Below are 25,114 nucleotides of genomic sequence, written 5' to 3'. Positions count from 1 at the left end.
CAAATTAAATGCTCAAATAACTTTCTCTGAGAACACCATACTGCTCCACATCCCATTCGATATAGCCTGGAAAGCACAGATTTGCTTACTGATGGATAAAACTTCAGGGGAGCTTGAAGACAATATCCCAGAGGTGGTATTGAATGTGGTAGCCCTCTGGTGTGGGCTTCAAAGAAACCAGGTAAAGCAAAAAATATAATCCTGATTAGAATAGAACTGAAACCACGGGTAAGACTGGTAGGGGTAAATCCATCCCCTGTTAGACTGGAAGCATGTAAAAGATAACAGCCCCTGATAAATACTTTTGTACAATATAGACTACTTAGAGAATGTCAGCCTCAGTTCAGTACAGTGGTCCTGCCTGTAAGGAAACCTTGCTCTCAAGAACATTGACTAGTACAGTATTTAAGAGTAATAAACCAAATAACAAAAGGTGTACATCCCACTGTACCAAACCCAACACCTTTGCTTACTTTACTGCGTTGGATCTGAAAAACAGTTTCTTTTGCCTTCCAGTGGATAAGCAGAGTCAAACTATTTTTGCCTTTGAACGGGAAAACCCTTCTACAGGAAGACACAGCTGTCCTGTACTGTTCTTCCTCAAGGTTTTAAAAGCAGCCTTACTTTATTTGGTAAGGCATTGGCCAAAGATTTAGAACAGTGGTGAAGAGACGGTAAAGTTACTCTTTTACAGTGTGTGGATGACATTTTGATCAGAGCTGACATGGAACAAATCTGCATGGAAGCAATGATAAATGTATTGAACTTTTTGGGAGTAGCAGGATACTGAGCTTTGAAAAGGAAAGCTCAGATTGCAAAGGAAGAGGTCTGCTATCTTGGCTTCAATGTATCTAAGGGACAATGAGCACTGGGAGAAGAAAGGGAAGAGGATCTATGCTGGATTGTGGCACCAAAGACTAAGAGACAACTAAAAGGATTCCTGGCAACAGCAGGATTCTGTTGCATATGGATCCCTAATTTCAGACTAATAGCTAAACCTTTATATACCACAATCACAGGTACAGGTAAGCTGTTGGAATGGACCCCAGAGTGAAGCAGTTTTGATGAAATTAAAAAGAAATCAATGGAAGCCCCAGCCTTAGGCCTCCCTGATATGAGCTGTAACATAACTAAACCCCAGGCCCCATGAGTGATGGAACTTATATATAAGCCTTCAGGAAACCAATGCACTAACACTCCATGGGGCTGTCAAATTCCCCCAGTCTGGGAGGCCCCACAAACAGAAGACTGGGAATATGCTCAAACAGTTAAATGGTGTATCATATAGGAAGGAAATAAACGAAATCCCGAGGACCCCTTGCAGGTAAAATTAGTGTACCCTAGTATTAATAACGCCCGAACCACCCTCAAATACCAAAAAAAAGAATTTGAATTGTACTAAGACATACAATTGTAATAGCTCAGACCCAAGGTACAAAGCATAGCCCCAGTTGCCCAGGCTTTACAGTTACGATGCATATGTCAAAACTATACTACTCCTTTGAATGATACCTGGTCTCTTTTAATGAACAATAATACCTGACCAGACAGAGATTGTACTCAGGTAGGGATTTTAGCTTTAGGACACACTGTATGGATTAGTCGTGGAGATGAGTGGATAACTCATCTCCCAGTTGCAGGTCAGAACCAATACTGGACATTAGAATTGTTCACCTTATGCTCACTTTGGAGAAAGTAACTTTTGGGACCTGCCTTGTGGCAAAGGACAAAAAGGGAAACAAATCCAGAACTTCGGCAGTATCCTAGTACAGGAATTGTTGTTACCTGGGTACTGGAATCAATCTTTACACCCCAGATTGCAACCCTTGAGAATCCATTAATACCACACAATCCAACTTTACAAATGGAGGTGTTGGCCAATGCCACTCAAACTGGGATGGAAGACCTCTTTTTCAATTGCAGGCCATTTCAAAGACAGCTTTACAGAATCAGCTGGCACTAGACTTCTACTACATGAACATGGAGTCTGTGGTTTCCTAGATCTTAAGAACTATAGCTGTTGCATACATATTCCTAACATTACAGAGAATCTAGATAAACAACTAGATCAAATGAAACAAATAGCCCAAATTGATTTAATGAACAGTATGGAAAGTGGTTGGTTGAATGAAATCCTCCACAATTTAGGGTTTTCTTTGCGTGGTTGCAGAGTTTATTGCAAAATCTAATCACGCTTATATTGTTTATTGTGGTACTTCACATTGTTCTTGGATGTATGAAAAATTTAATAATGCGGTCTCTGTACCAACAGTCACAACACAAAATGGCGATGAGATTAGAAAGAAAAAGGATATACACAGACATCAAAACGAAAAGAAAGAAAGAAAGAAAGAAAGAAAGAAAGAAAGAAAGAAAGAAAGAAAGAAAGAAAGAAGAATAATGTCATCTATCAGAAAATATATCTAATAAGTCTCAAAGTGGGGAGCTGACGCCAAACAGCCAGAAAGAGGATTGCAAAGTAATGCCAGGAACTGATAAGGCTAACAGGACCCAGATACAGTGACCCTGAAGATTTGACATTGTGGAATTAAGACAAAAGAAACATTTGCTGACCCACCAGTTGCTGAAATAAGCTACTCCAAAATAAGTTTTCCTCATTATAATATGATTATAATGGTAAAAGTAACTCCCCTTGAGACAGAGACTTTAAAACGGTAGCCCCCCACACCCTCTGGGGCATGTGTGTTGTATATAACACTACATAATGAGTTATAGCCAGTCATGTTTTACAATGACTAATTCACATTTGTGGAACTGTATATAGACCTCCTACACCCAAGAAAAGTTGGGCCAGCTTTGCGGAGTTACCACCCAGCACCCACCGCTGCGCAGACATGAAATAATATGTCTCGACTCTCTGTGTTTCTATTTGTCTTTTGCACACCGGGTGAAGAACCCTAATTTTTGGGCAACATGGGCAGAGAGCCTTATTTGTTCTCTGGAGAGAAAAACGGCATTTTTTAAGCGTTCATGAAAAGCTGAGAAAACAATTACTTTGTTACGTATAGAAATTTCTGTTTTTCAAAACTCTGAGAAAAATGTTGATAAAAGAAATGCTGGGACTCAAAGACATGCCTGGGGTGGGTCTTGCACCCACAGGCACATTTCCTGCTGGGACTTGTGCCCGGGTGGCTTCCCAATCAGCTGGCTGTGGAACAACCACCCCTCAGCTGAGTGGCACCGAGCTTTCTCTGGTGGAAAAAAATATTTTTTTTTCAGCTGGATCTAAATATCAGGTTGCCACTTCATCTGCCTCATCATCGGGAAGTGGGCTGACTGCATTGGTGGGCTGACAGGGTCAAAGCTGAGGAGCACGGCTTCGTCCTGCTGCCTCCCTGCTTCACGAGGGGAAGGGCTGGACCTCTACCCTGTGCTCCGGGAGAAAAGCTGTGGGAAGCCAGACCGAAAGCCTGCCCAGCGCCGGTGAAGAAGGCAGGGACACGATGCTGCCCTGCGGAGCGCAGTCCTCGCTAACAGCGGCCCGGGACCTTTCTAAACGCGCGGTGCCCGGCCGCGCGCGCCGCCCTGAGGAGAATCGGCGGGAAGAAGGGCCGCGCGCCGTCCTGAGGAGAATCGGCAGGAAGAGGGAGCGCACGCCGCCGCTCCCGCCAACCCGCCCGGGGCGGCCGCGCGCTGCTCCCGCCCAACCCGTCCCGGCCCCGCCCAACCCGTCCCGGCCCCGCCCCCTCGGCCGTCACGCCGTGACCCGGATGCTGTTGCGGGCAGCACTTCCGGCGGTGGCGAGCGGCCGCCGAAGCGAGGGGCCCGGTGCTGTCCCGCCCCTGACGCGCGGCCCGGGCCCGGTCTGGCAGCCGGCCCAGCATGCCGGGGCGGCCCGCCCCGCCTAACCCGCCCGCCCGCTCTCCTCTATGCAGCTGGCCCGGAGCTCCGGCGCTGCCTCCTCCGCGCCGCTGCGCCCCGGCTGGGACGTGACCGCAGCTCGCTGCCTGTCCGGCCGCTCATCCCCGGTGCTGCCCGGTGAGGGGGGGGGGCGGGGGGCAGGTTCATCTGGGCCGGAGGCGGCCCTGCCGCCCCGCTTCACCTCGGGCGCTGTGGAGGGGACAGGACCTCGGTTTAACGGGCTTTGGCTTGCCTGGGGTTAGACGCTGATTGGGCCGAGGTGCGGGTCGTGCGTGGGCCTCCCGCGAGCACAGGTAGTGTTGTTCTTTATCTACTGAGGCGTCTGGTGTGCTCTCTGCCGCCCAGCACCCCGGGCGCTAAGCGAGGAGCCCCAGAGATGTGGTAAGTAAGAGGATTATGAGGTTTCCGTGTTTATTCAGCCTCTGGCCTTGCTTTTGTGAGTGTGGCTGTGATACCTTGTAGCTGGACACCTGCTTGCTGGGCGTAAGGCTTGTTCTGGGTTACCAAACTTATCTGAGAGGTTCCTGGGGAATGGCAGCTTTTGCGTGCAGATGCAGCATGTTTGCACCGAGCTGACAGTATTGAGATCATAGTAATAAAGATGGTTTTGTCTGAAAATAGATAAATAGCTAACATGTAATTATATTGGTTAATTAAAGTCAAACTTACATGCCAATGATGCTGTTGGTTTACAAAGGTGATTAAGAGCCATTTTTGCTGGGAGAAATGTATAACTTGGCAAGTGTGTAACATAAAATATGTATTTTTAGCAATGGAGGCTCCATATGATGGCACTGAAGTAACTGTGGTAATGGAGGAAATAGAAGGCACTTACACTTACGCATCACCAGTGCCATCTAAGAAGAAAAAGAAATATAAAAGTACTGGTGATCATGGAGAAAAAGCCAAAAAGCCTAGGTAAGTTCCTTCTGTCTTCATTTAGCTCCTGTGTAGGGTATGGGAGCAGTTTTCCTTGTTTCTGATGAGACTGAGCTTTGCAGTACACTTGGAATACTCCATGATGTAAAACATCAGATATACAAAACATTAATTTGACCTTTTGGGACTCTGACATCCTTGTTTCTACAGGTACTACCAGTGCTGGAGTTTGTATCCTCCAGAATAATTTACCTTAGGTTCTTTTTGTTTGCTTCAGAGGTTCTCCTCAGTATCTTCGTTTTCATTTGATTAAAAAATTCATTTAGAAGTAGAACTGGATGTAATGTGCTTGTCGTCTGACCTTGAGATGAACATTAACATTGTGGGTTTCTTTGTCCAAAGGAGTTTATGTAGAATGGAGTTAATATTCTGTTTTGTGGTTGTTTCAGATCTGCTTACCTCCTCTACTATTATGATATTTACTTGAAAGTACAGCAAGAGCTCCCACATCTCCCTCAATCTGAAATCAACAAAAAGATCAGTGAGAGCTGGAGGTTGCTCAGCGTGGCTGAAAAAAGCTATTACTTGGAGAAAGCCAAGCTAGAGAAAGAGGGATTGGATCCAGTAAGTCATCTTTCTGGCAGTTCTTTGCCATGTGAAGAGAGGCATTTAACTGCTTACGCAGCACTGTGTGTGGGAGAATCGTTTAACTGCAGATTCCAGTTTGTATTTCTGCTTACAACAGCCTACAAAGAAGCAGTGTGCAAGGCCACTGCCCCTTGTTTTTGTTCAGTCAAGGGATAATGTTTTGAAATTCAAGATCGATATGTCTAGTACCTGCTGATGGGAATGGTAGTTATTTTTGTGCCATTTCATCAGGGTGGTAAAGTTTGATTGATGGTAAAGTGTAAAACCAGGGCTGGGAGGGATTCTACAGGCTCTGTCAGGTGGAGAAATTCCCAGCAGACTGTGTCAGGAAACTGTTTGAACTTTGGGCACTAAAATAGTACGACTGAGAACTGAATCTGTTCCTTTTCTCATATTCATTTATTCCATACTCTGATTTTGCCAACAGAACTCCAAGGTGTCCACTCGAACTGCAGTAGTTCCAGACATTCCAGGTTTCCGTAAGATTCTTCCTCGCTCAGATTATATAATTATTCCCAAAACCACTCTTCAAGAAGACAGGAGCAGGCAGTCACTGGAACGGTGCGTGACACAGGGTCAGGCAGCACCCGAAGGTTTAACAGCTTCCACTAACATCACAAATGTCTCCCGTGATGCTGTGCAAAACGTCCTTCCTGTGGACTCGAGCCATGTTGGCATTTCTGAGCAATGCATCGCCATCGAAGGACTAGCAGAAGAGACTGCTTCCTTTGGTCAGCCAGATGCTGTGGAAGAAGCGGTTGCGTCAGAGGTTCTCTCTCACTATGTTGGGCCGGTGACAGAGAAAGTGGCTGGAGATATCCTCTTGGATGAGGCTTCTTTGGAAATAGAAGGGCAACCCTATCAGGCAGCTCGGGTAGTTATTGAAGAGACTCTAGTCAGTGGCTCCACAGATGTCTCCAACGGGAGCATTGCTGTGGCCCGTCCTCAGGTTTCAGACGGTGTGTCTGTGGTGACTGTGGTGAGGGTAAGTTTTTCTAGTGAGACTTGGGCTCCTTCCAGAGTCTCACCTGAGTCCTGTTTAACATATTTTGCTTAAGATCCTTGATGGCTGCAGTAGATCCTCTGTTGCCCAGTGTGCTTACGCTCAGTGGTGAGGGAAACAGCAACTTTTGTAACTCTGTGATTACAGTGTCTGCTTGCAGGTGCACTCTGCCATATGCTGATATTGCTTGTGTTGTAAGATGACTGCTTGAGGTTTTTTAATTGTTTCTTATAACAATACTTGAGGTGGGTTCTGCTGTTGGACTGCAAAATTTTGAGGAGGAGAAAATGTTACCTCTGTGTTCCTGATGGCTGTCTTCTCAGTTGCAGAGAGGTAGAAGGCAGTCCTTTTAAGTTGAGCTGTTAGGGATTGATTATAGAAAACTACTCTGTAAAGAATCGGATCTGCTGTTTACAATTTCAAGCTGTGAACAGTTTGGTTGTTTCCAGAGTAGACCTGGTAAGGCCATTGCTTTTGAAATGATCACTGCTCTTTCCTGTTTTCTGGTCTCATCAGTCCTTAAGACATTGTCTTCAATAGCAGTGTTCATGAGAGGGTGGGACACAGGTCATAATGTCTCTTGTTTTCTGCAAGTATTTTCCCTTTGTCTTCATTTAGGATACTGAAGAGAGTAGTTCCTCTGCACCTGCTACGCAGTTTATTATGTTACCTTTGCCAGCTCATTCTGTTGTGGAGAACCCAGCATCAATTAAATTGGTAAGAAATCCAGTCTTCTGTGATAGAAAGGCATGACTATACTACCGTAGGTTTGTCTTAAAGGTGCTACAGTAGGAAGGGTTTAATCATGGTTCAGTTCTTAAAGATAATCCAATTTGGAGTCCTCCTGTAAATTTCTTGTCCCTGGTGTTATGCCTTGTGTGTGCTAATGGGGTCTCTGACTTCCTAGAGTGTCTTACTGGAGCCTGTTTCTGCTGCCACCTTCCTCAAGGAGTTCTTGGAAGCAGATAGAGTAAATAATGCTATTGCAGCACATCTGGCCAGTAGCAGTTTCCATGTTGCTCTTTTCAGGGTCTGTGTAGCCATGTATGTCCTCTACTTGGATGCTGTTTGTCTCATAAAATGCCAGAGTCCATCCTTTCATGGGCAAGAATCTGCTCTTATGACAGGAAAACATGAGCTCCCGAGTCTTACGAATGGCTGTTGCTTTGGCCACGTGACAGGACTACTGACCTAATGTTTTGAGAACCCACATAAAAAGTTTTGCCGCCCGTTGCATGAGGAAGAACAATATTATTTCTCTAATCTAACCACTCCATCCGCCTGTATTTCTGTAGTCACTGTAGGACTTCATTGTACAGTCAGCACTGCAGCTCCTTGTGTTGTGTAAGCTAGCATCAAATCCTGTTTTCCAAATCTTCTGTGCTTCTAGCCGGTGAGACACTTCAGATATTTATAGTGGCAGATAGTGTGATATTCTTCCAGGTATCTTGGGGAGAATGGAAATATCTCAGGTTTTTGTTCCTGAGAAGCACCTAACTGAAATTGTCTCATTTTTTTGAGAGGAGCACTTGCATTTTCAGAAGAAAATGTACCTAGTTAGGGACTTATGGCACAACAGCTCCCTTGGGAGTGAGTACAGAATATTGAGAGGTGTTGTGCTGACAAAACCTCAATTTGTTGGTGTGGTTGTCCTGACAAAGATGACAGATTCTGCTTTAGCTGTCTTTGTAAATAGTGCCTGGTGATGCTGCAAGTTACAATAAAGCACTGGGGAGTACTTGACCACTGCATACAATGACAAATTGCGGATGAAAATTGTTTCTACTTCATGAGTGCTTGTCTTCAAGTCTTGTCACCCTGTTGACATGAGTCTATTAATCACATCTTGCCTCACTGTGGGCTACTGTTTGAATCATTTTTATACCATCTTATTATGACTTATGAATAAGAGAACTGTTCTAGCACTGTAAATGCGAGGTTAGCCTCTCCAGTAGGTTATATGCATTGTTCATCTGCACTCTGCAATTTGATCTGAATTCTGGTGACACTGGAGATTTGTATAGACTGAGCATTGAGACTCTAGAGTAGTTATGGTGCTTACTCACGGTGATCCAGGTGTGTGTGGGCTGATCAGTAAAAGGAATCATAGTGGAAGGCTGATGATTTGCTGAATAACACTTGTGCTTGTAAGGAAAGAGGGAACAATGAGCCTAGCTTTGTGGTTTTTTCAGTTCTGTAGGAAAATTCTTGACAACTTTTGTTTCAGACAACCACCTATACTCGCAGGGGACATGGAAATTGCACCAATCCCGGCTGTTCCTTCACTTACGTCACCAGGCATAAGCCACCAAAATGTCCAACGTGTGGGAACTTCCTGGGAGGGAAATGGATCCCAAAGGTAAAGTTGCCTTTCCTTCCCCAATTTTCAGACAAAAAGTGCTGTTTCTGTGAATGCCTGTGATATTTCTAGACCTGTAGATTTGGAACAGGAGGTCAGATATACCAGAACTGATCCCTGCACTTAGGTTCCAGTGCTTGTGCTGGGGCAAGTACCATTGAAGAGGACACTTGACCAAGGTGAGACAGACCTGAAATCACCACACCTTGGGTAAAGATGTCACTTGCAACGGTGTCAGAACAGATGGGGCTGCATTCAGTAACTCTCTGTCATTGAGAGGATACACTCTGACTGCATTGTAGTTCCTGTGGCTGGGAGGCTGTTCTTCCTGCTGCAGCTCTACCTAAGCTCAGGAACTTGGTTGAACTATTTGTTTTGTGGTAATTTATCTGTTTGAAGTTCTTCTACAAATGGAGATTTCCTGTGGTCTTTCAACATTGGTTTTTCAGCAGAAAGAAGGAATAATTCTCAACTATAGTAGGTGTGTGATCCTTTGGGAGCTAGGTAATGAAGTTGATCTAGTAGAAGGTGAAGTGTTGTTGGCTCATGGCCATGTGTCTGATCATTCATTATGTTGTGACCTTTGACTGTAAGGAAATTCCCAGCTGTTGGTGGAGTTGTGAAATTTGTTTGTGTGGAAAAGTCTTTCTCCACACAATACCTATTTTGCTTAAGTTATTGGCATTTTTACTAGTTGTATACAGCAAAAAACAGTCGTTCCTTAGACCTTGGCAATGTCATGGTAATCAATCTGCTCTGAACAGCTGTGTGTTTATTACATTTGTCTGAAACAGCTTCTCAAGCACAAGTTAAAGGATGTTTTCAATATGAAAATTTGCACTGACATTCAGTGGCTTTATGTGAATTTGTTCTGAACCTCCTTAGTTCTGGGTCTAGATCCATTAAATGTTTAGGGGCAAGAACTTTTTCAGGCAGTTTACAAACTCTGTAGTGTCTGAGCTGATGGCTGGCTTTTCTGCGTGGTAGGATACAAATAGTGATGATGGTGTCTTAGTTTTTGTTCTGTAAACCTGCTGAAGTAGGTAGATGGCTAACTGCAAAAACGTGTTTCTACCAGCGTATGGCATGCCTGCTCCTGTTAAATCCTACGTTAATTAGAACTGAAAGGTTTTAGAGGAGTTTTCTTTCTGTCTTCCCATTTTCTTCTGCTCTTCTGGGAACACATTTGCATAAACAGTTCCACTGGTTTTTATGGTGTCATGCCTTGGGAAAAACATGCACCAGCAGTTTTATTTTAACCAGTAATAACATCAGTAGAACCGAAACTAAATATATACATACCTTCCTGTTTTGTAGAAAGGAAGGGACTTCGTTATGTCTGTTTTTAAAAGTCTAGATTATCCTTCTGAGATTGAACTCTATAGAGAGCTTAGAATTAATGTGTTTATTGTGCCAGAAACTCTTGGTTCCATTTCTGATACCTTCTTGCATGTTACCAATCCAGTGTTGCATCATGCTTTTATTGACCTCAATTCATGCCTTCTGTAGCCTTAGTCTTGAAGGTAACACTTTTCTTAAAGCCAAAAAGCCTTCCTGAGTAATCCTCTGTTTCCTGACTTGCCAAGGGCATGTTTTTCTGAATGCATGTATCCAAAAGTTGCAAGTTCTCTATCTAGCTCCCTTTGGTTCCTGAATAGTGTGGAAGAACAGACGGTGTGAGAGAGCTGAAGCTATGCAAGGGGAGTGTAGGAGGTGGGTCCTTGTTACAGAGGGTAGTGGGTGAGTTTGAGTTGATGCTAACGACGGTACTTGAGGGAGTTTGAGAAAGACTGATTCTTCAAAGTAAACAGTGTCTAAAAATAATACATGAAGGGCCAGGAGGCTAGATAAAACGTTAACAGGGACTTTGCTGTAGTAGGAGATGATGTCTTCCTGCTCTTGTACAATTCATTGCTTAAATACTTAGAATTTTGCTGTTTTGATCCAGCATTAAATAGGCCATGGCAAACCTGGCATATGTGAAGGGAGCTTACTTATCTGTGAAAGCCTAAAGCTCTGAAATGTGACTATCTCTTTGTTTCCAGGAAAAGCAACCAAAAAGCAAATCTGAGCCAAATTCAGGCACCTCTCTTAAAACTCCAGCAGCTAAAAGAGGTCAACAGTCAGCATTTACAGAACCAGCAGCTGTTAGTGAGAGTACCTCCAAGTCGGCCTTGGAAAGCTCTGAAGCTGTCAGCCAGCTGCTGAATGCTGTGCCTGTTGGAGGGCAAATGCAGGAGATGGAGTGGGAGGAAGTGATCATCTCTGAGGCTCACATTCTTGCGAACAATGTGCCTGCTGAAGACAAACGGAGTGCTGTTGGAGTGATGCTGGGTCAAGAAAGCCAACGGCTAGGAGACTGTTCTTCAGAGCAGGCAGAAAAAGAGAGCGTAGGGCTGGGGATCCCACCATCTTCCGAGATGCTGAGTCCAAATGCCTCTGCGAAAAAACCAATGGGGTGAGTCAGTTTTCCATATGTTGGGGGAGTGTATGATGTCTGTTGTGTGCTGATGAGGCTAATCCAAGAAATTGAAGGCTGTTGGCAGTGCTTCCAGTAAGACCTGTTCTGTTTGCTGTCTGTTTTGTGCCAGTTCAGGATTGTTCCTTTGAGATTTTGTCCATCAGAGCTAATTTTTTTTAAGTGACAATTAATTTGTAGTCACAGGGCAGATGTATCTTTAGCACTTTTTCATCTTTCTACTGTAATAGCTGTGATTATTGTGCTAATAAAGCACAGTTTGGGGAAGAGAAGAAAATTGAAACTGAGGGGGAATCGATGGAATATTTTTCCAATTGTAGCTCTTGTCTTTCAGAATCGATGCTCCAGCTGCCGCACACAAAGGACAAGAAGTAAAGAGTAAACCAAGACCCAAGCCCTCCTTGCTGGCTGCAGCGAGACCCATGCGAGCCATTCTGCCCGCACCAGCCGGCGTGGGGAGAGAAGCCAGCACTGAGCAGCCCAGCAACAGACAGGCCTTTGCGAATACCGGTAAAAGCAGTATTCTCTGGTAGGGTTTGGGAGCGGTTGTCTTTCCTCGCTATGTTGAAGTGGTCTCTGTCAAGTAATAGGTTATGTCTGGAGGGGGACAGTGGCCTATGCTAAGAAAAAAACTCTTCTTGCTCTCTAACTGAGAGTAAATGGCCCATGAAACACTTACTTGGGTCATCTCAAGTTCAGAGAAAAAAAAATCTCACATGACTACGGTGGCATTTACCAAAGATGTCAGGACGAAACAGGACCTGTTTTCTCCTAACTTGCTGCATCCCTTTCCTTCTTCAAGACAAGCATTCCCCTGTGAGAACATCAGGCTTGAAGCCCAGTACGCTGAAACAATTGGGCCAGTCAATTCTGCAGCCACCAAGTGCAGAGGAGCGAAAGGTACCTATGGTTTGTTCTTCAAATGTATATTATTTTCCTGGGTGTTTTTTTCCCCACAGGATGAGGGATATGACCTGAGTAGTGAGAAATAGAACATTAAAATGTAGCAGCTTTATGGTGATAAAATCTGTGACTGACAGTTTGTGTGATACGGCTCAGAAGTAGCATGAATGCTAGATGGGTGAGTGTAGGAACTGAACTGAGAGGTGCTGTTGGACAACCTTTCTGCTGGCTGCTTTGAGAACCCCTCAGCTACTTCCAGAGGATGTTCTGAGGATCTACTAGTGTTTTGATAACCTGAGGTGCAGTACTGAGTCTTTCACCTGTGAAATATGACTGAGTATGCCAAGGTGCTGAAATGCTTCTGTTTGAATTGTAATGCCTTAGTATGCAAAACAGTGTGTTGTAGTCCTCTAATATTAAATGAACATTAATTGATTTGGGGGTGGGGATTGCTAATAGTTATTGCTTACAGGCTTACAGGATGTGTATATTTAGTAGTAGGTGTCTTATGGGTGTTGCTTTTTCTGCTTTCAATCTCTAGCTCCACAGTGCTTTGACCAGCAGGGCATCTCAGGTGAAAGTAGTGGAGGTCAAACCAGACATATTCCCTTCCTACAAGTACAGCTGCACCGTAACTTTGGTGAGAATCTTGCAGTTGCTCTGATTTACACGGTAGGGAGTGTCATGTCTGGGATGAGACTGTTCTGTGACTTCTGTTTTACTGACTTGCAGAAATGTATCTCGTATTAAATGTGAGATGATCTGTACTTTGTATGTCACCTGTTGACCTAATCCAGGGTGACCGTACTGTGTTGCAGTCATGTCTGGGGCCTTGTTAAGAACTAGGTTTTTTTCTTCCATGTCTTAGTATAATCTCCATCCCCTCTTGAGTTCAGTGGGGATGATCAGTGGTTTCTGAATGAATTTAATGTGTGTTTGTGGTCTCTGGAGGTGGCCCCAAAATGTTCGAGTGCTAGTTAAAGTGCTCTGTGCAAAGTGACAGCGCCTGCTATTTGACCTTTAAACAAGGTGTTACAAAGTGGTGAAAAAACATGTGATATTCAAGCAGACTTTTCTAGAATCTTGTTGGCATAGAATCATTTAGATTGGAAAGGACCTTTAAGATTGTGTCTGACCATGAGAAGTCTAAGACATCTGAAAGTCAGGGTCAGCAAACGGTATTTTTTTTCTGTGTCATTCAGGATTTGGGATTGGCAACATCACGTGGCAGAGGGAAATGCAAGAACCCCTCTTGTAGTTACGTGTATACAAACAGACACAAGCCACGAATCTGTCCAAGCTGCGGATACAATCTTGCCAAAGATAGAACTGAGAAAACAGCAAAATCCCTGGTAAGGTTCGGAATAGTTTGTTTTATCAAATGGCTATTGTGGGGATTGGCAGGGAGGGACCTTAGTTTGCAAATGCCCATGGGAACATAATCTTTTTTCATCATGGTAAGCTTTCCTAACAGAGTAGTGTCCTATTGAAGATACTTGTGTTGATGTTTGTGCTATTCCAACTGCTGCAACAATGGTGCTTCAGGCTGAGGATGAGACTGAGTGCGCTCAGTTCTACCACTGGATGTCTGTGTAGCTTAAAAATGCTTACGGCGTGGCGGTGCATACTGGGGAGATCACCCCTGAAGACACATTTGTTGTGTCAGCTTTCTTGACCTTCAGACTTCATCAAGGAAGCTTCCAATGTGCTCTGCTTTGTGACCAGGTTGTAGCTAATGTCAATTAAGTTAGTGCATCTTAATTAGAGCTTCCTATTTTTAGGAGTTTGTAGTGCAGCTCTACTTCCAGCCTGAATTTATTTCTGGATGTATTTTTTTTCTGTTGTAGAAAGATGTTTTTCAGTTATCTGGTGATCTGCATGGATGTAAATACAGACTTCTGGGTTTCATTTGTTTGGGTTTTCTTTTTTGCATTTGAAGTTTCAAAGGTTAGCTTTTCTCATATGGAATTGTTTTGTTTGTGAAATTAAAAAAAAAAAAAAAAAAAAGAGTTGTCCTGTCCTTAGCTGAAATGGCCACTCAGCATACAGGCAGACTGCGTTTCAGTCTGTGTGGTAATATGACTCTTCCACTTGCTCTGTTTTATTTTGAAGAACATAACTTTGTGTAGTGTTTTTTTTTAAAAAAAAAACAACAAACAAACTGAAACAGCCTGTGTGAAGTACACGTAAGCAGCTGTGTAAGGAACAGCAGCATGCTTGGCTCAGCTTGCATTTTGAGAGGCATGTGGCTTGTCTCTTCCTCATTTAGTTTTTTCTTATTTTCTGGTTCTAGATGTGTTTAACATTCCTATCACACAGTTCAATGTTTTCTCTGGGCTTTGGACCGATCGTTTATCTCGCTGTTAGACTAGACAGAAAAACAGGTTGAAATATTGGCAGAAGAGTTTAAGTGATTAAACAGATAAGCCTGTTTGCATTCTTGCTATTCTTCTGAGCCGCCTAGACTTTGGCTCTCCTGTGCTTGTGTGTTTTGTCTTGATGTCCTGGCTTTGGCTGGGATAGAGTTAATTTTCTTCCCAGTAGCTGGTGTAGCGCTGTGTTTTGGATTTAGGATGAGAATAATGTTGATAGCAACAACTAAAACATCAGCATGCTAAGTAACGGTCAAGAAGTCTTCAGCTTCTTATTACTGCCCTGCCAGCAAGAAGGCTGGGGGGCACAAGAAGTTGGGAGGAGACACAGAGAGGACAGCTGACCCAAACTGGCCAAAGGGATACTCCATACCATATGATGTCATGCTCGGTGTATAAACTAGGGGAAAAGCTGGCTGGGGGTTTCTGCTCAGGAATTGGTTAGGCATCGGTCAGCTGGTGGTGAGCAATTGTATTGCTCATTATTTGTTTTATATATTCTAATTCTTTTATTGTTAGTATTCTTTTCCTTCCTTTTCAATTAAACTGTCTTTATCTCAACTCATGAATTTTACTTTTTTTTTCTTTTTGAGATTCTCTGTCCTATCCCATGGTGAGAGGTATGTGAGGGAGTGGTTGTGTGGTGTTTAGCTACCTGCCAGGTTAAACCATGACACTTGATCGCCTATGTGTTGGGGCAGGGGGTGTCAAAGGACTATAGCTGATCAATTCTAATTTATTAGTGTACTCTGTATATCACAGCACCTAGTTCTCATTTAGTGCTTGTTTCCTGTAGCTTCTGGAGAGGTGTGCAGGCTGCCATGGCTGGCTGATCATGTTATACGAGAGAATGTGCCTGATAACCTGTGGAGAAAAGGCAGTGATGTTTTCCAGGATTATTGAGGTGTTTATGTTCCTGTTGGTGGTTGTCCTCACCTTGTTGAACTTCAGTCCCTGCGCTAACAGTCCAGTTTAATGGCAAATCTGTGATGGTCTAGCACTATAATAGGAGTTCCTGAAAGGCTGGGCTGTAATAAAGTATTTTTGGTGAAGTAACTTAGGCTTGATGCTACTGTCTGGAGTCAAGGATTGATCAGTGGAGTAGAAGTCAAATCTGCTGGGTACATATGTTACTGTGTTTCTGCTGCCTTTTATGACTTTGGGCTTCTCAATAATTCATCCCCATGCTTGCCTAGTTGAGTATGTGAGTGTTCTACTTGCTTTCTAGGAGGTCACTCCGGGTCAGTCTGATGTGCTGAACACCAGCGAGCCCCTAACCCCATCCCAGAAAGAGATCCAGCGTCAATCCACCCTGCAGCTGCTGCGCAAGGTAATGCAGATCCCAGAGAACGAATCGGAACTGGCTGAGGTCTTCACGCTCATCCATGAACTCAACAGCTCGCGTCTCATCCTGTCCAACGTGAGTGAGGAGACAGTCACCATAGAGCAGACCTCCTGGTCAAACTACTATGAGTCTCCATCTGCGCAGTGCCTCCTCTGTAACAGCCCATTGTTCAAAGGGGGACAGAAGTAAGATTCTGTTTTAGACTTGTGACTCTTTCAACCTCGTGCTGGTATTCTATGTTAGCAGCGTGCCTGAAATAATATTTGCTTTAGCGTCAGTGCTGAAGCTGGTGTAAGTGACAATGAATAAGCTACATGTGTGTGAAAAGGGTTTAGCTGCTTAGCAGTAAGCTGATTCTGTTTCTCCTGTGCAGTGTAGTTTGTCATAGTTACCATTTCTGTTAGCAGGAGAGCTTGATCAAAGAGTGACTGCTAAGTCTAATAATTTTTTTTTTCTTGAAACAGAGTCTTTTCATTAGTCATCCCTTCTTTGTTTTCCATTCTGATGTTTTGAGGCTGACAGAGGCAAACTTGTGGGATTGTAAATGTGCATTATGTGATCTCCCTTTTTTCTCTCTTCCTGATCTGAATATTTCCTGTGTGGATGCTTATAGTGTTTTCGTTCTTTTCATGGCTTAGTGTGGGCTTGAGTGAATCCTATTTTGGAACAAATATCCAAATTGAAACCTGAAGGACTTTCAGAAACTACCACTGTATAGGCTAGATTACCTTAATTAGACTTTTATAAAAGCCTGTAGGATATCTTCTCACTGGGTTTGCCAGACATCCTCCTGTTGCTGAAAGCATAAGCTAAAATGTTTCTCACAGCAAAATGTTGGGAAGTTTTGTGTTGTGTTTCTTTCTTCAATGATAAAGATTTTCTTGATACCAATTATGGATGTTTGTTTTGGTCAGGCTAGTACTAATTGAGATTTTTCCGACAGAGGTACTTTTTATACTCAGTAATTTTTGCAGAACAGCGCTGTCTTGCATCCTGTCTGTCACTTGTGACTTACCAACCTGCACATTGTAAATCCTTGCTTCTGTGCTGGGCTGCTTTGCAATGCTCTGTGTGTGGGACTCCCATGTGTGCCTGCGTAGGCTCTAATTAAACCCCTGCCAGTGGGAGGGAGCTAGCTTTGACTCTGATTCCTATTTTCTCAGGTGGACGGCTATATTTCTGCCACTAGGGCACAACTAGCATTTTCTTGTCTGAACTTCTTCCTCGGCGGCTGTACTGTAGAGGAGCAGACCTTTCTGAATCTTTGTGTGTGCAGGGACAGGCTGTCAGGTAGAATGTGTGACTAGTCACCATTTGTTGTCCTACAGCAATAGGGCAGCAGCAGAGCAGCTGGGACCATAGATTTTCTCCACCGTTCAAATACTGTGCACCCAGTGTGTGGAGCTGGAGAGATACTGTAGTGCTGTTAAAAGAATGTGAGCAGTGACCTGACTTTGCCGGTGGAATCCATTTTAAAATGTAAAGGGTTTTTTTTCTCTGCTGTGAAATGATGTGAACTGGCTTTCACTGACATACTAATGAGCTCAATTCAACTAGAACTTTTTAAGTTACTGCAGGACTGGACTGAAAAACCTGTTGGCTTGGCTCTCTCAGTTGTCTTTTGTCTGTTACAGTTCCCTTGCTGGTCCTCAGGAGTGCTGGCTGCTGACAGCTAATAAATTACAGGTGGTTACAGCTCAGGTCAAAGTGTGCTTGAACCTGCAGTGCCTGGCTCTCCATAGCTTCACTGATATTTACACAGGTAGGAAAATGTAAGCATACCAACGTAAGGCATGAGTACAGTCTAAACCAGGGGTCCTCAAACTACAGCCTGCGGGCCGGATACAGCCCTCCAGGGTCCTCAATCTGGCCCTTGGTATTTACAGAACCCTCCCCCCCCCCCTCCCCCCCCGACGGGGGTTGGGGGGGGAAACCAAGCAGCCGCAGATGACTGCCTGCCACTTCATCCGCGCGCCGGCCCCTTGGTTACAAATTTTGAGGACCCCTGGTCTAAACCCTTCAGAAGCCTTGGGGCTGTATCAGGTCATTGTCTTTGCACAGAAGAGCCTATTCCCTTCCCAAGTGTATTAGTTGTGAATTATTTTTGACTTGCACTATTCTTCTGCTGCTTCTGCAAGTAAATCTGTATTTGTGAGGAAAAAGATGTGTGAATATTTTGTTGAGGAAGACTGTGCTTTGCTTCACTGGTGTAGATCCCCTCTGTGTAAGTGGTAAACGTTGAGTTCTGCAAGGCAGCCCCTGAGAGCGTAGTCAGAGACACCTCTGCAGAGTGGTGTTTCTCAGTGTTGACTGGTGAGATGTGAGTGGCAGTCACTGTGGGCCTCCTGCAAGGCAGCGTGGAGCTGAGGAGATGGATTGGCTGCTGTTCCTTGTAGCTTTTTAAATGTAAAGGCAAGTCTGTGAAAGGAGCTCATCTTGCTGATGTGCAGAGGGAACAGTCCCAGAAGCACTACTCACATGTTTCCGTAATCCTCTGAACCATGCTTGTGTGAGTATGTTGCCTATCAGTAAGGAATATATTTCTTTGTGAGGAAGATCTGGAACCCTACAGATAATAACAGTCTTGTTTTAACTGCAGGCCTTTTCAACGTGGGTAACAAGCTGCTAGTGAGCTTGGATCTTCTGTTTGCAATCCGAAACCACATTAAACTTGGAGAGGATCCCAGAGTGGCTGTTGGCAATATTCTTGACTCTGTTCAGGAGCAAACTGGTGGGTTGTCCTTCTTGTTTTTTTACCATGACACTTCCGCAAAACTGTGACCTGCTGATTGTTAGGTTATAAAAAGGCAAACCTCACCTATTGTAGTGTGGTATGTTTCTGTTAAATCACTTCCTAAACCCAACAGTACCTCTGTGACCAGTTCTTCGTAATGATCCCCTGGAGGACAGGTTTGATTTTACTCTGCATATAAGAGTTCTACTACCTCCACTGTCTTTAGGAAGTGAAAGTTCTAACAGTGGCATGTTTACTTTTCAGAAAAAAGCCTGAGTCCTGATGAGCAGGTTCAGCTCCAGGAACTGCTGTGCAATGGCTACTGGGCCTTTGAATGCCTAACAGTTCGGGATTACAATGATATGATCTGTGGAATCTGTGGCATAACCCCCAAGGTGGAAATAGCCCAGAGGAATGTGGAAAATGTCCTGGCACTGAAAAATACAGAGGTAGGCTTTTCACAGGCTTCACATCCTGTTAGTGTTCAAAGCAGATCATAATGACTTTTGCTGACTCTGATCTTCATAATGCACGGTAATTACACGAGACCTCTGTGAGCAGTTTTCTGCTGATGCCTGGCAAGAGGATGTGGCTGGAGTGGTGATGCCTGAACTTCCTCTTAGAGGTGTTGATATATGATTTGGGGAAAACAAGAAACTCTGTCCCTGGACCACAGCTTTTGTCCAGCAGCCTCTGACAGCTGGGACCTGGAATGAAAGTTGCTAAACTTGGCCATCTTGCCTTGACACAAAAGCTTTCTTTTTTTTTTTTTTTCCCCAGCAGCAGTTTCCTTGAGGTGCTGTCTTCTCTAACGAGGGAAAAAGTCCTACTAGTAGTATGCAGCATATCTGTCTTTTATGTCAAATAAATGGTTTTGACTCTCACTCAATGAAAAGTGATTGTGGGGAACTTTAGGAGCCTGAAGCCATCTTGTTATATTTGAGCTGAGCGCTCCCCTGGGTAGTAGTCCTCATGCCTTGAGAGAGGCTGACACGGAACTGGCAAATGAATTACAGTTACTTGTATTTGACCAGTGTGTTTCTTGCTTTTTCTAGTTTACTTGGCCAGAATTCTTGCCATCGACTGAAGTGAATGCGGAAGACTTCTGGTCCACAATGGAGACAGAGGTGATTGAGCAGGTGGCTTTTCCTTCTAGCATTCCCATCACAAAGTTTGATGCCTCTATTGTTGCTCCTTTCTTCCCTCCACTGATGAGAGGAGCTATGGTGATCAATACTGAGAAGGACAAGAACCTGGATGCGCAGCCAGTGCCAGGTAACTGCTGAGGTTGTGCTTATTAAGGGAGAGTACTTTATGTGGTGGAGACTTCAGTCTTTTAGTGTGATGTTTAGAGTTGAGAATTGATCGTTGTGTGACTCTTGAATTTGCTGAGAGAGGGCAAGAACACTGGTGTGAGTTCAGCTGTTCTCAGGATACTTATAGCTTGAGCTTTGGCCTGCCCAGTGAAGCTTGAATGCACTGGTGTGCTCTGATGCATTTGAGACATGGGGGACATGAGAGCACTGCACCCCAAATGAGATATGGTCTGATTGCAGAAGGACGCATGCACAACTTGAATGCCAGCCAGTATTTGTTTCGTATTAGACTGATACTTGGACTGTGAAAGCTGCAGACAGTGCTTGGTATCTCAGTACCACGATCTCAAAAAAGGGTGGTTAAGTTCTTGCAGAACTTGTCAAAAGAGTAGGAGATGGATGTGCTAGTTCTGTTGTCACCATTCAGTATATCCAGAGCACTGACTGCATGTAACAAGAAACCATGAGATGAATAAGCTCAGATATGAGAGAGCTAAATTTAGGTAGCACCTGGTTCCCTTGACAGTTCGGGTATGAGGTATAAGAAGGGAAACTGGCTTTGCAAGCTGAACGAGTGTATGAGTTGGCTTTGCAGACAGGGCTGCAGTTATTGATGAGCTGAACTGCAGAAGGGCTACAGGGGCTTTTGTGGAAGCGGAGCTCCAGAGAAAGAACCAGGGAGGAGATGTGAAGGGTAAGCCTGGAGCTGCAGTCGGGAGGCTGCAGTCACATTGCTCTGTGCTCTTCTGTCACTTGTTTATCCTCATGTCAGTCCAACCAGTCACTTGAAGGTTACAAACAACAGGGCAGACAAGTTAAGTGCTCATGGAGTCTCCAGCTCTGCTGGGTTCAGTCTGGTGACCTCACTAGCAGAGGGCTGCGGAGAAGTGTGGGCTGTGACGCACTTGTGAAATAGGACTGTTCGTGGCTTTCTCTTGCCAACAGTTGGTTGTGCAGTCTCTGCTTCTGTAGTTTTCAGAAAGAAATATTTTGGTGACTTCCCTTCCTGAGAATGAGTGCTGAGACTTGTTTCCTGCCTTTGCAGGTAATGGGAGTGCCTTGGTGAGGCTCCTTCAGGAAGAAATCTTCAGGCTTGAGCTGATCAGCTCTTACAGTGAGGAAGAGCTGCAGGGCTTTCTAACACAGTGTGGCATCCCCTGGAAGGCTTCAGATACAAAGGTAATGGCTTGTTTGCCCACATACAAGGCCCGCAGGAGTGGAGCTGTTCCTCCCTGACTTTCCCTCGTTCACACTTGCCATCCTAGATAATGAACTTCTCATCTGACTACACTAAGGGTAGGGGTGGTTATGAAGTGAGTGCCTGCAGATTGTAGGGTAACTTACACATGGTGAAATAAATTGAACCTTTGTGGGCTAGAAGAAAGGAAGCCTGTAATTACCTTGTCACAGGCTCAGCATCGTGTAATTGCTTGTCATCCTCATGGTGCTGAGTGTGAGATTAGGAAGTTATTGGATGAAGTGCAAATTAGGATTTAGGTGACCTTGCCTGCAGCATTCTCCCTCTCTGGAGGAGTCCGTTACTTTTAGCCACATACAGACTTTCTCTGGGCCTGTCTTTTCTAGGATGAGCTCTGCTACTCCCTCCTGGCTCTCTACGAGTTTGTACAGAATGGGACAAGCATCACACCAGCCTCTACTCATCACACGGGAGGGAAGATCTACAAAGTTTGTCCACACCAGGTAAGGACAGGTGGAGTCAACAGTCTTACCTTGCTATTGACTATTACCTGACTTCCCAGTGTGGAACTCCCTCATTAAATCGAAGCAGTGGAGTGGGCCTCTCTGAGCCTTGGGAATGAAACACACTGCCTTGGGGGCTTGGAGTATGAGTGGTCCTGCAGGAGATTTCAAGACTGACTAGTGATCTGAAGCCCAGTTTTGATGTTGCTGCTGAGGTGGAGTTGAAAATCACCTCTACCTGAACGAGATAATGTGAACGTGTATGAGGAGGAAACAGAGTATCTTTAGAGAACGTAGCTGTGTGGTTACTGCATTGTCTGGAATACCTGAAAGGAAGCTTGATGTTTTCTTTTTTAAGACTGAATTTTTTTTCCATAAGCTTTCAGTGTTACTGTAATGTTTGGTCTTAATCCTTTTCTTTCCAGGTTGTGTGTGGCTCAAAGTACATAGTAAGAGCAGAAAATGCCCGGGATCACGTGGACTTGTTGGTTTCCTCACGTCACTGGCCTCCAGTGTATGTTGTTGATACAGCCTCTTCAGTGGCACTGTGTGCAGACATCTGCTGTCCTGGCCTGACTTCCCAGATGTGGGGGAAAAACCAGGGCTGCTTCTCTGACCCCATGGATCCTCCAACAGTAAGTTGTGCCCACCTTTGCACTCTGCTATGCCTGTCCGATATGGAAAAGTTTCAAGTGAGATTTAAAATAAGTAAATATTTTTTAAAAAAATTATATGTAACATGCATTGTGCCTCAAGATAATTTGACCTACTAAGCGTCTCCTGATTCACAGCTTTGCCAGTGTGTAGCTTCTGAGCATAGTGGAAAGCTTTGCATGTTGCTTGGGGTATTGTGTTAGGTTCATGCTCTGTAATAGGAAGAGCTGTGCTGGAGGTGCATTGTAACAGTTCAAATCGTGAACTTTGGAGTGTGTTGCTTCTTTTGACACAGCAGCTCAATTCTCTCAAACTGCAGCTATTATTTGAGAAATGGGAGAGGAAGAGGGTTGTAGTGCCTTGGGATTATCTCTGGGGGCATACAAGTGAGGAGGGAGTGTACAGCACCACCTTTGTGACATTTAGGGGAAGCCTGAGCCAGTTAGCCCTCCCTCTGTCGTGTGTCGCAGTGCTGGCTGGAGTTCAGCCAAGCAGTAATTTTGTCATCATCGTCTTAGTTGTGGGAAAGTTGCTTCTCGTTCTACCTGGTCTCTCTCTCTCTCTCTCTCTCCCAGTATGTGTCCTGCCCTGAACTGCTAGACCAGCACTACAGCGTAGACATGACTGTGGCAGAGCACTCTGTTCAGCACCCAATCACCAAGTCATCAGCACGCCGGATTGTTCACATGGGTTTGGAGCAGAACAGCCACCAAGATCCAACAGCTCGGCATCACTGCATCTCCCTGTGCCGAGAGCTGGAGCCTTACAGCGCCATCATTGCTGCTATCAATGACAGCAAAACTAGCAACATCCGCCAAAGGCCCATCACCTTCGACAATGCCACGCACTATTACCTCTACAACCGTCTCATTGACTTCCTCACCAGCAGGGAAATTGTGAATCGGCAGATCCAGGAGATTGTACAGAGCTGCCAGCCTGGGGAGGTGGTAATTCGTGATGCTCTGTACCGGCTCGGAGTGGCTCAGATTAAGACGGAAACTGAGGAGGATGAAGAGGGGAAGCAGGAGGATGATAGAGGTTGCTGAGTAACAAAACATCTTGTTGGTTTGTCTCTGGTTGTGTGGATGGGTGGGCTGGGCCAGCTTCTGCAAGGTTTGGGCAGCTATCTGGCTTAAGAGTTTATTTTTACAGGTTGGAGATGTGATGCTGGTGGCTTTGACTGCTATTAATGACCAAAGAGCTGTGTGCTTCCGTAGTGTCATGATGGCTGCTGTGAGCATGGGTCTGTCACCCGCCTTGGTGAAGGTGGCAGCTGCCTCCCGGGGTGGGCGACAGACCCGCTGTTCAACGGTGTGAAATGTTGCCCTCCCTATAACTGGTGAGTGGAGAAGGGAGAGGCACTGCTGGTAGACGGGGAATATGCATGGTCAAGTACACAGGTTTTTTAATTCTGAGTCTTGCTTGCTGACTTCTTTGTGCGTATTGGTGGTAGGGCTGGGGATGTGGGAGGAGGCACAAAAGGCAGAAAGCTAATATTTCCCCAAAAACGTTCTGAACAGATTAGTCTAGGACACTGACTCCTGCTTGGAAATCTTGCAGAGGTCTTGTATGCATTGGCTGCAAGGAGCCTTTAGTTGAGGAGGAGGAGGAGGAGGAGCCATGCAGCTTTAACAAGCTGTATCTGGGGAACCTCCGTGGAGACTGCACTCCTGGGTCCAGGATCATGGATGCTTCAGCTGCAGAAAGTTTCTACAATTGTCTGTCCCTTCACATAAGCACTAATAATTTAGAAGCTGAAACATGCAGTGAGTGAAGTGTGTTCTGTGTGTTAAGGTAAGAACTGACTGGGTGAGCCTCAGGCGAACCAAGCTCGATGGAGGGCTGTATGACCACTGCGTAAGGTGGGGGCTGTGGAAAGGGGAAGGACGCTGAAAACTTCTGTGCTGTCCTCCTGGATGCTTCTTTTTTTTAAGCAGCTTCATTCTGTTCAAGGACTTGCATTTCTGTTGTCCTGCCCTTAGAACAGAATCATAAAGGCTGTCTGTGGGTTCAAGGAAAAACGAATGCAGTGTCACCAGAGTGAGCAGGGTGTGGTGTTCCATCCTCAGAGGAGGTGCTGGGAGAGCTGTATCCACATGTGCAATTTCAGCACTCTGTCAGATGTCCTATCTGCCTTGCCTGTGTCCACACAGTGCTGTGTGGGGTAAAGAAGTCTCGTGCTGCCCAGGTTGCTTTATCAGCTCCTTGAAAGGAGGTGGGCTGAGACCTCTGCCCCCACAGCACAGCGGAAGAACGCCTTGGGCCGCAGCTGCTGCCAGCTCCCTTCTGGCGTTGCTGGTGATGAAGGTGGACGGATGTTTGCTGTGACCTGCAGAGGCGGGAAGCAGGATGCTAGCCTGCCAAGTCACCGTCCAGGGAGTTTGTTTTGTCTGAGTGAGCAGTGGGGAAGATTCAGAGGCTTGTGGTGTGGTTGAAAACTCCCTTCTGTGAAGGGGAACCTATTGAGTACCATACTTTTAAAGTAAATGTATTAAGTCTGAGCAAATGCAGTAATCATGGCTTGGGGTTTTTCTGTTAAGAACATTAACTTATTATAAGAGACATTAGTGACTTTTTTCAGTCAGTGATAAAGTTTAATAAATTATCTCCAATTTTTGGGGTGAAACTGTGGCCAAGTTGACTTGGTTTTTTTGTGTACAAGATCTGGAGGACTGTAGCAGGAAAGGGCACAAACAGTGTGTGCATGTATACCAGGATTCCAGTCTGCACTGCCATGCAGTGGGGAAAGGCCTGGTATTCTTAGAAGCAAGGTGTTCTGAGAGGGAGGAGTTCAAAAAATTGCTTGGATGTCAAAGTTATCCTGCTAAATATAGCTAAA

At 44.9% G+C, this 25,114-nt stretch overlaps 1 protein-coding gene across 2 annotated transcripts; it reads left to right on the top strand.

The window, feature by feature from the left end:
* The first annotated feature begins 3,710 nt into the window (after window positions 1-3,710).
* Window positions 3,711-24,906, top strand: HMGXB3 (HMG-box containing 3). 2 transcript variants are annotated; one of them, XM_080399437.1, is made up of 20 exons: window positions 3,711-3,999; window positions 4,653-4,800; window positions 5,211-5,385; window positions 5,837-6,394; window positions 7,031-7,129; window positions 8,640-8,771; window positions 10,817-11,229; window positions 11,585-11,760; window positions 12,053-12,150; window positions 12,695-12,793; window positions 13,356-13,505; window positions 15,754-16,055; window positions 17,505-17,632; window positions 18,470-18,601; window positions 18,869-19,053; window positions 19,660-19,879; window positions 20,966-21,099; window positions 21,505-21,621; window positions 22,047-22,256; window positions 22,851-24,906. In XM_080399437.1, exons 1-20 carry the CDS (start codon window positions 3,891-3,893, stop codon window positions 23,319-23,321), a joined length of 4,056 nt encoding a protein of 1,351 aa, XP_080255563.1. In that variant the 5' UTR covers window positions 3,711-3,890; the 3' UTR covers window positions 23,322-24,906. The 2 variants fall into 2 exon arrangements, with proteins under 2 accessions (XP_080255563.1, XP_080255564.1); XM_080399438.1 differs by lacking the exon at window positions 3,711-3,999 and adding an exon at window positions 4,019-4,263.
* The last annotated feature ends 208 nt before the right edge of the window (window positions 24,907-25,114 follow it).

This window comes from Falco punctatus (assembly GCF_963210335.1).
Source record: "Falco punctatus genome assembly, chromosome: 8".
NCBI classification, from domain to species: domain Eukaryota; kingdom Metazoa; phylum Chordata; class Aves; order Falconiformes; family Falconidae; genus Falco; species Falco punctatus.
This window is presented reverse-complemented; position numbering and strand designations above follow the sequence as displayed.

Excerpts from the sequence above, each read along its gene's own strand:
- HMGXB3 (XM_080399437.1), top strand. The coding sequence starts at position 3,891 with ATGCAGCTGGCCCGGAGCTCCGGCGCTGCCTCCTCCGCGCCGCTGCGC. Across the intron at positions 11,230-11,584 it reads TCTGCGAAAAAACCAATGGG|AATCGATGCTCCAGCTGCCG; the intron begins GTGAGTCAGTTT and ends CTTGTCTTTCAG. Across the intron at positions 22,257-22,850 it reads ACCCCATGGATCCTCCAACA|TATGTGTCCTGCCCTGAACT; the intron begins GTAAGTTGTGCC and ends TCTCTCTCCCAG.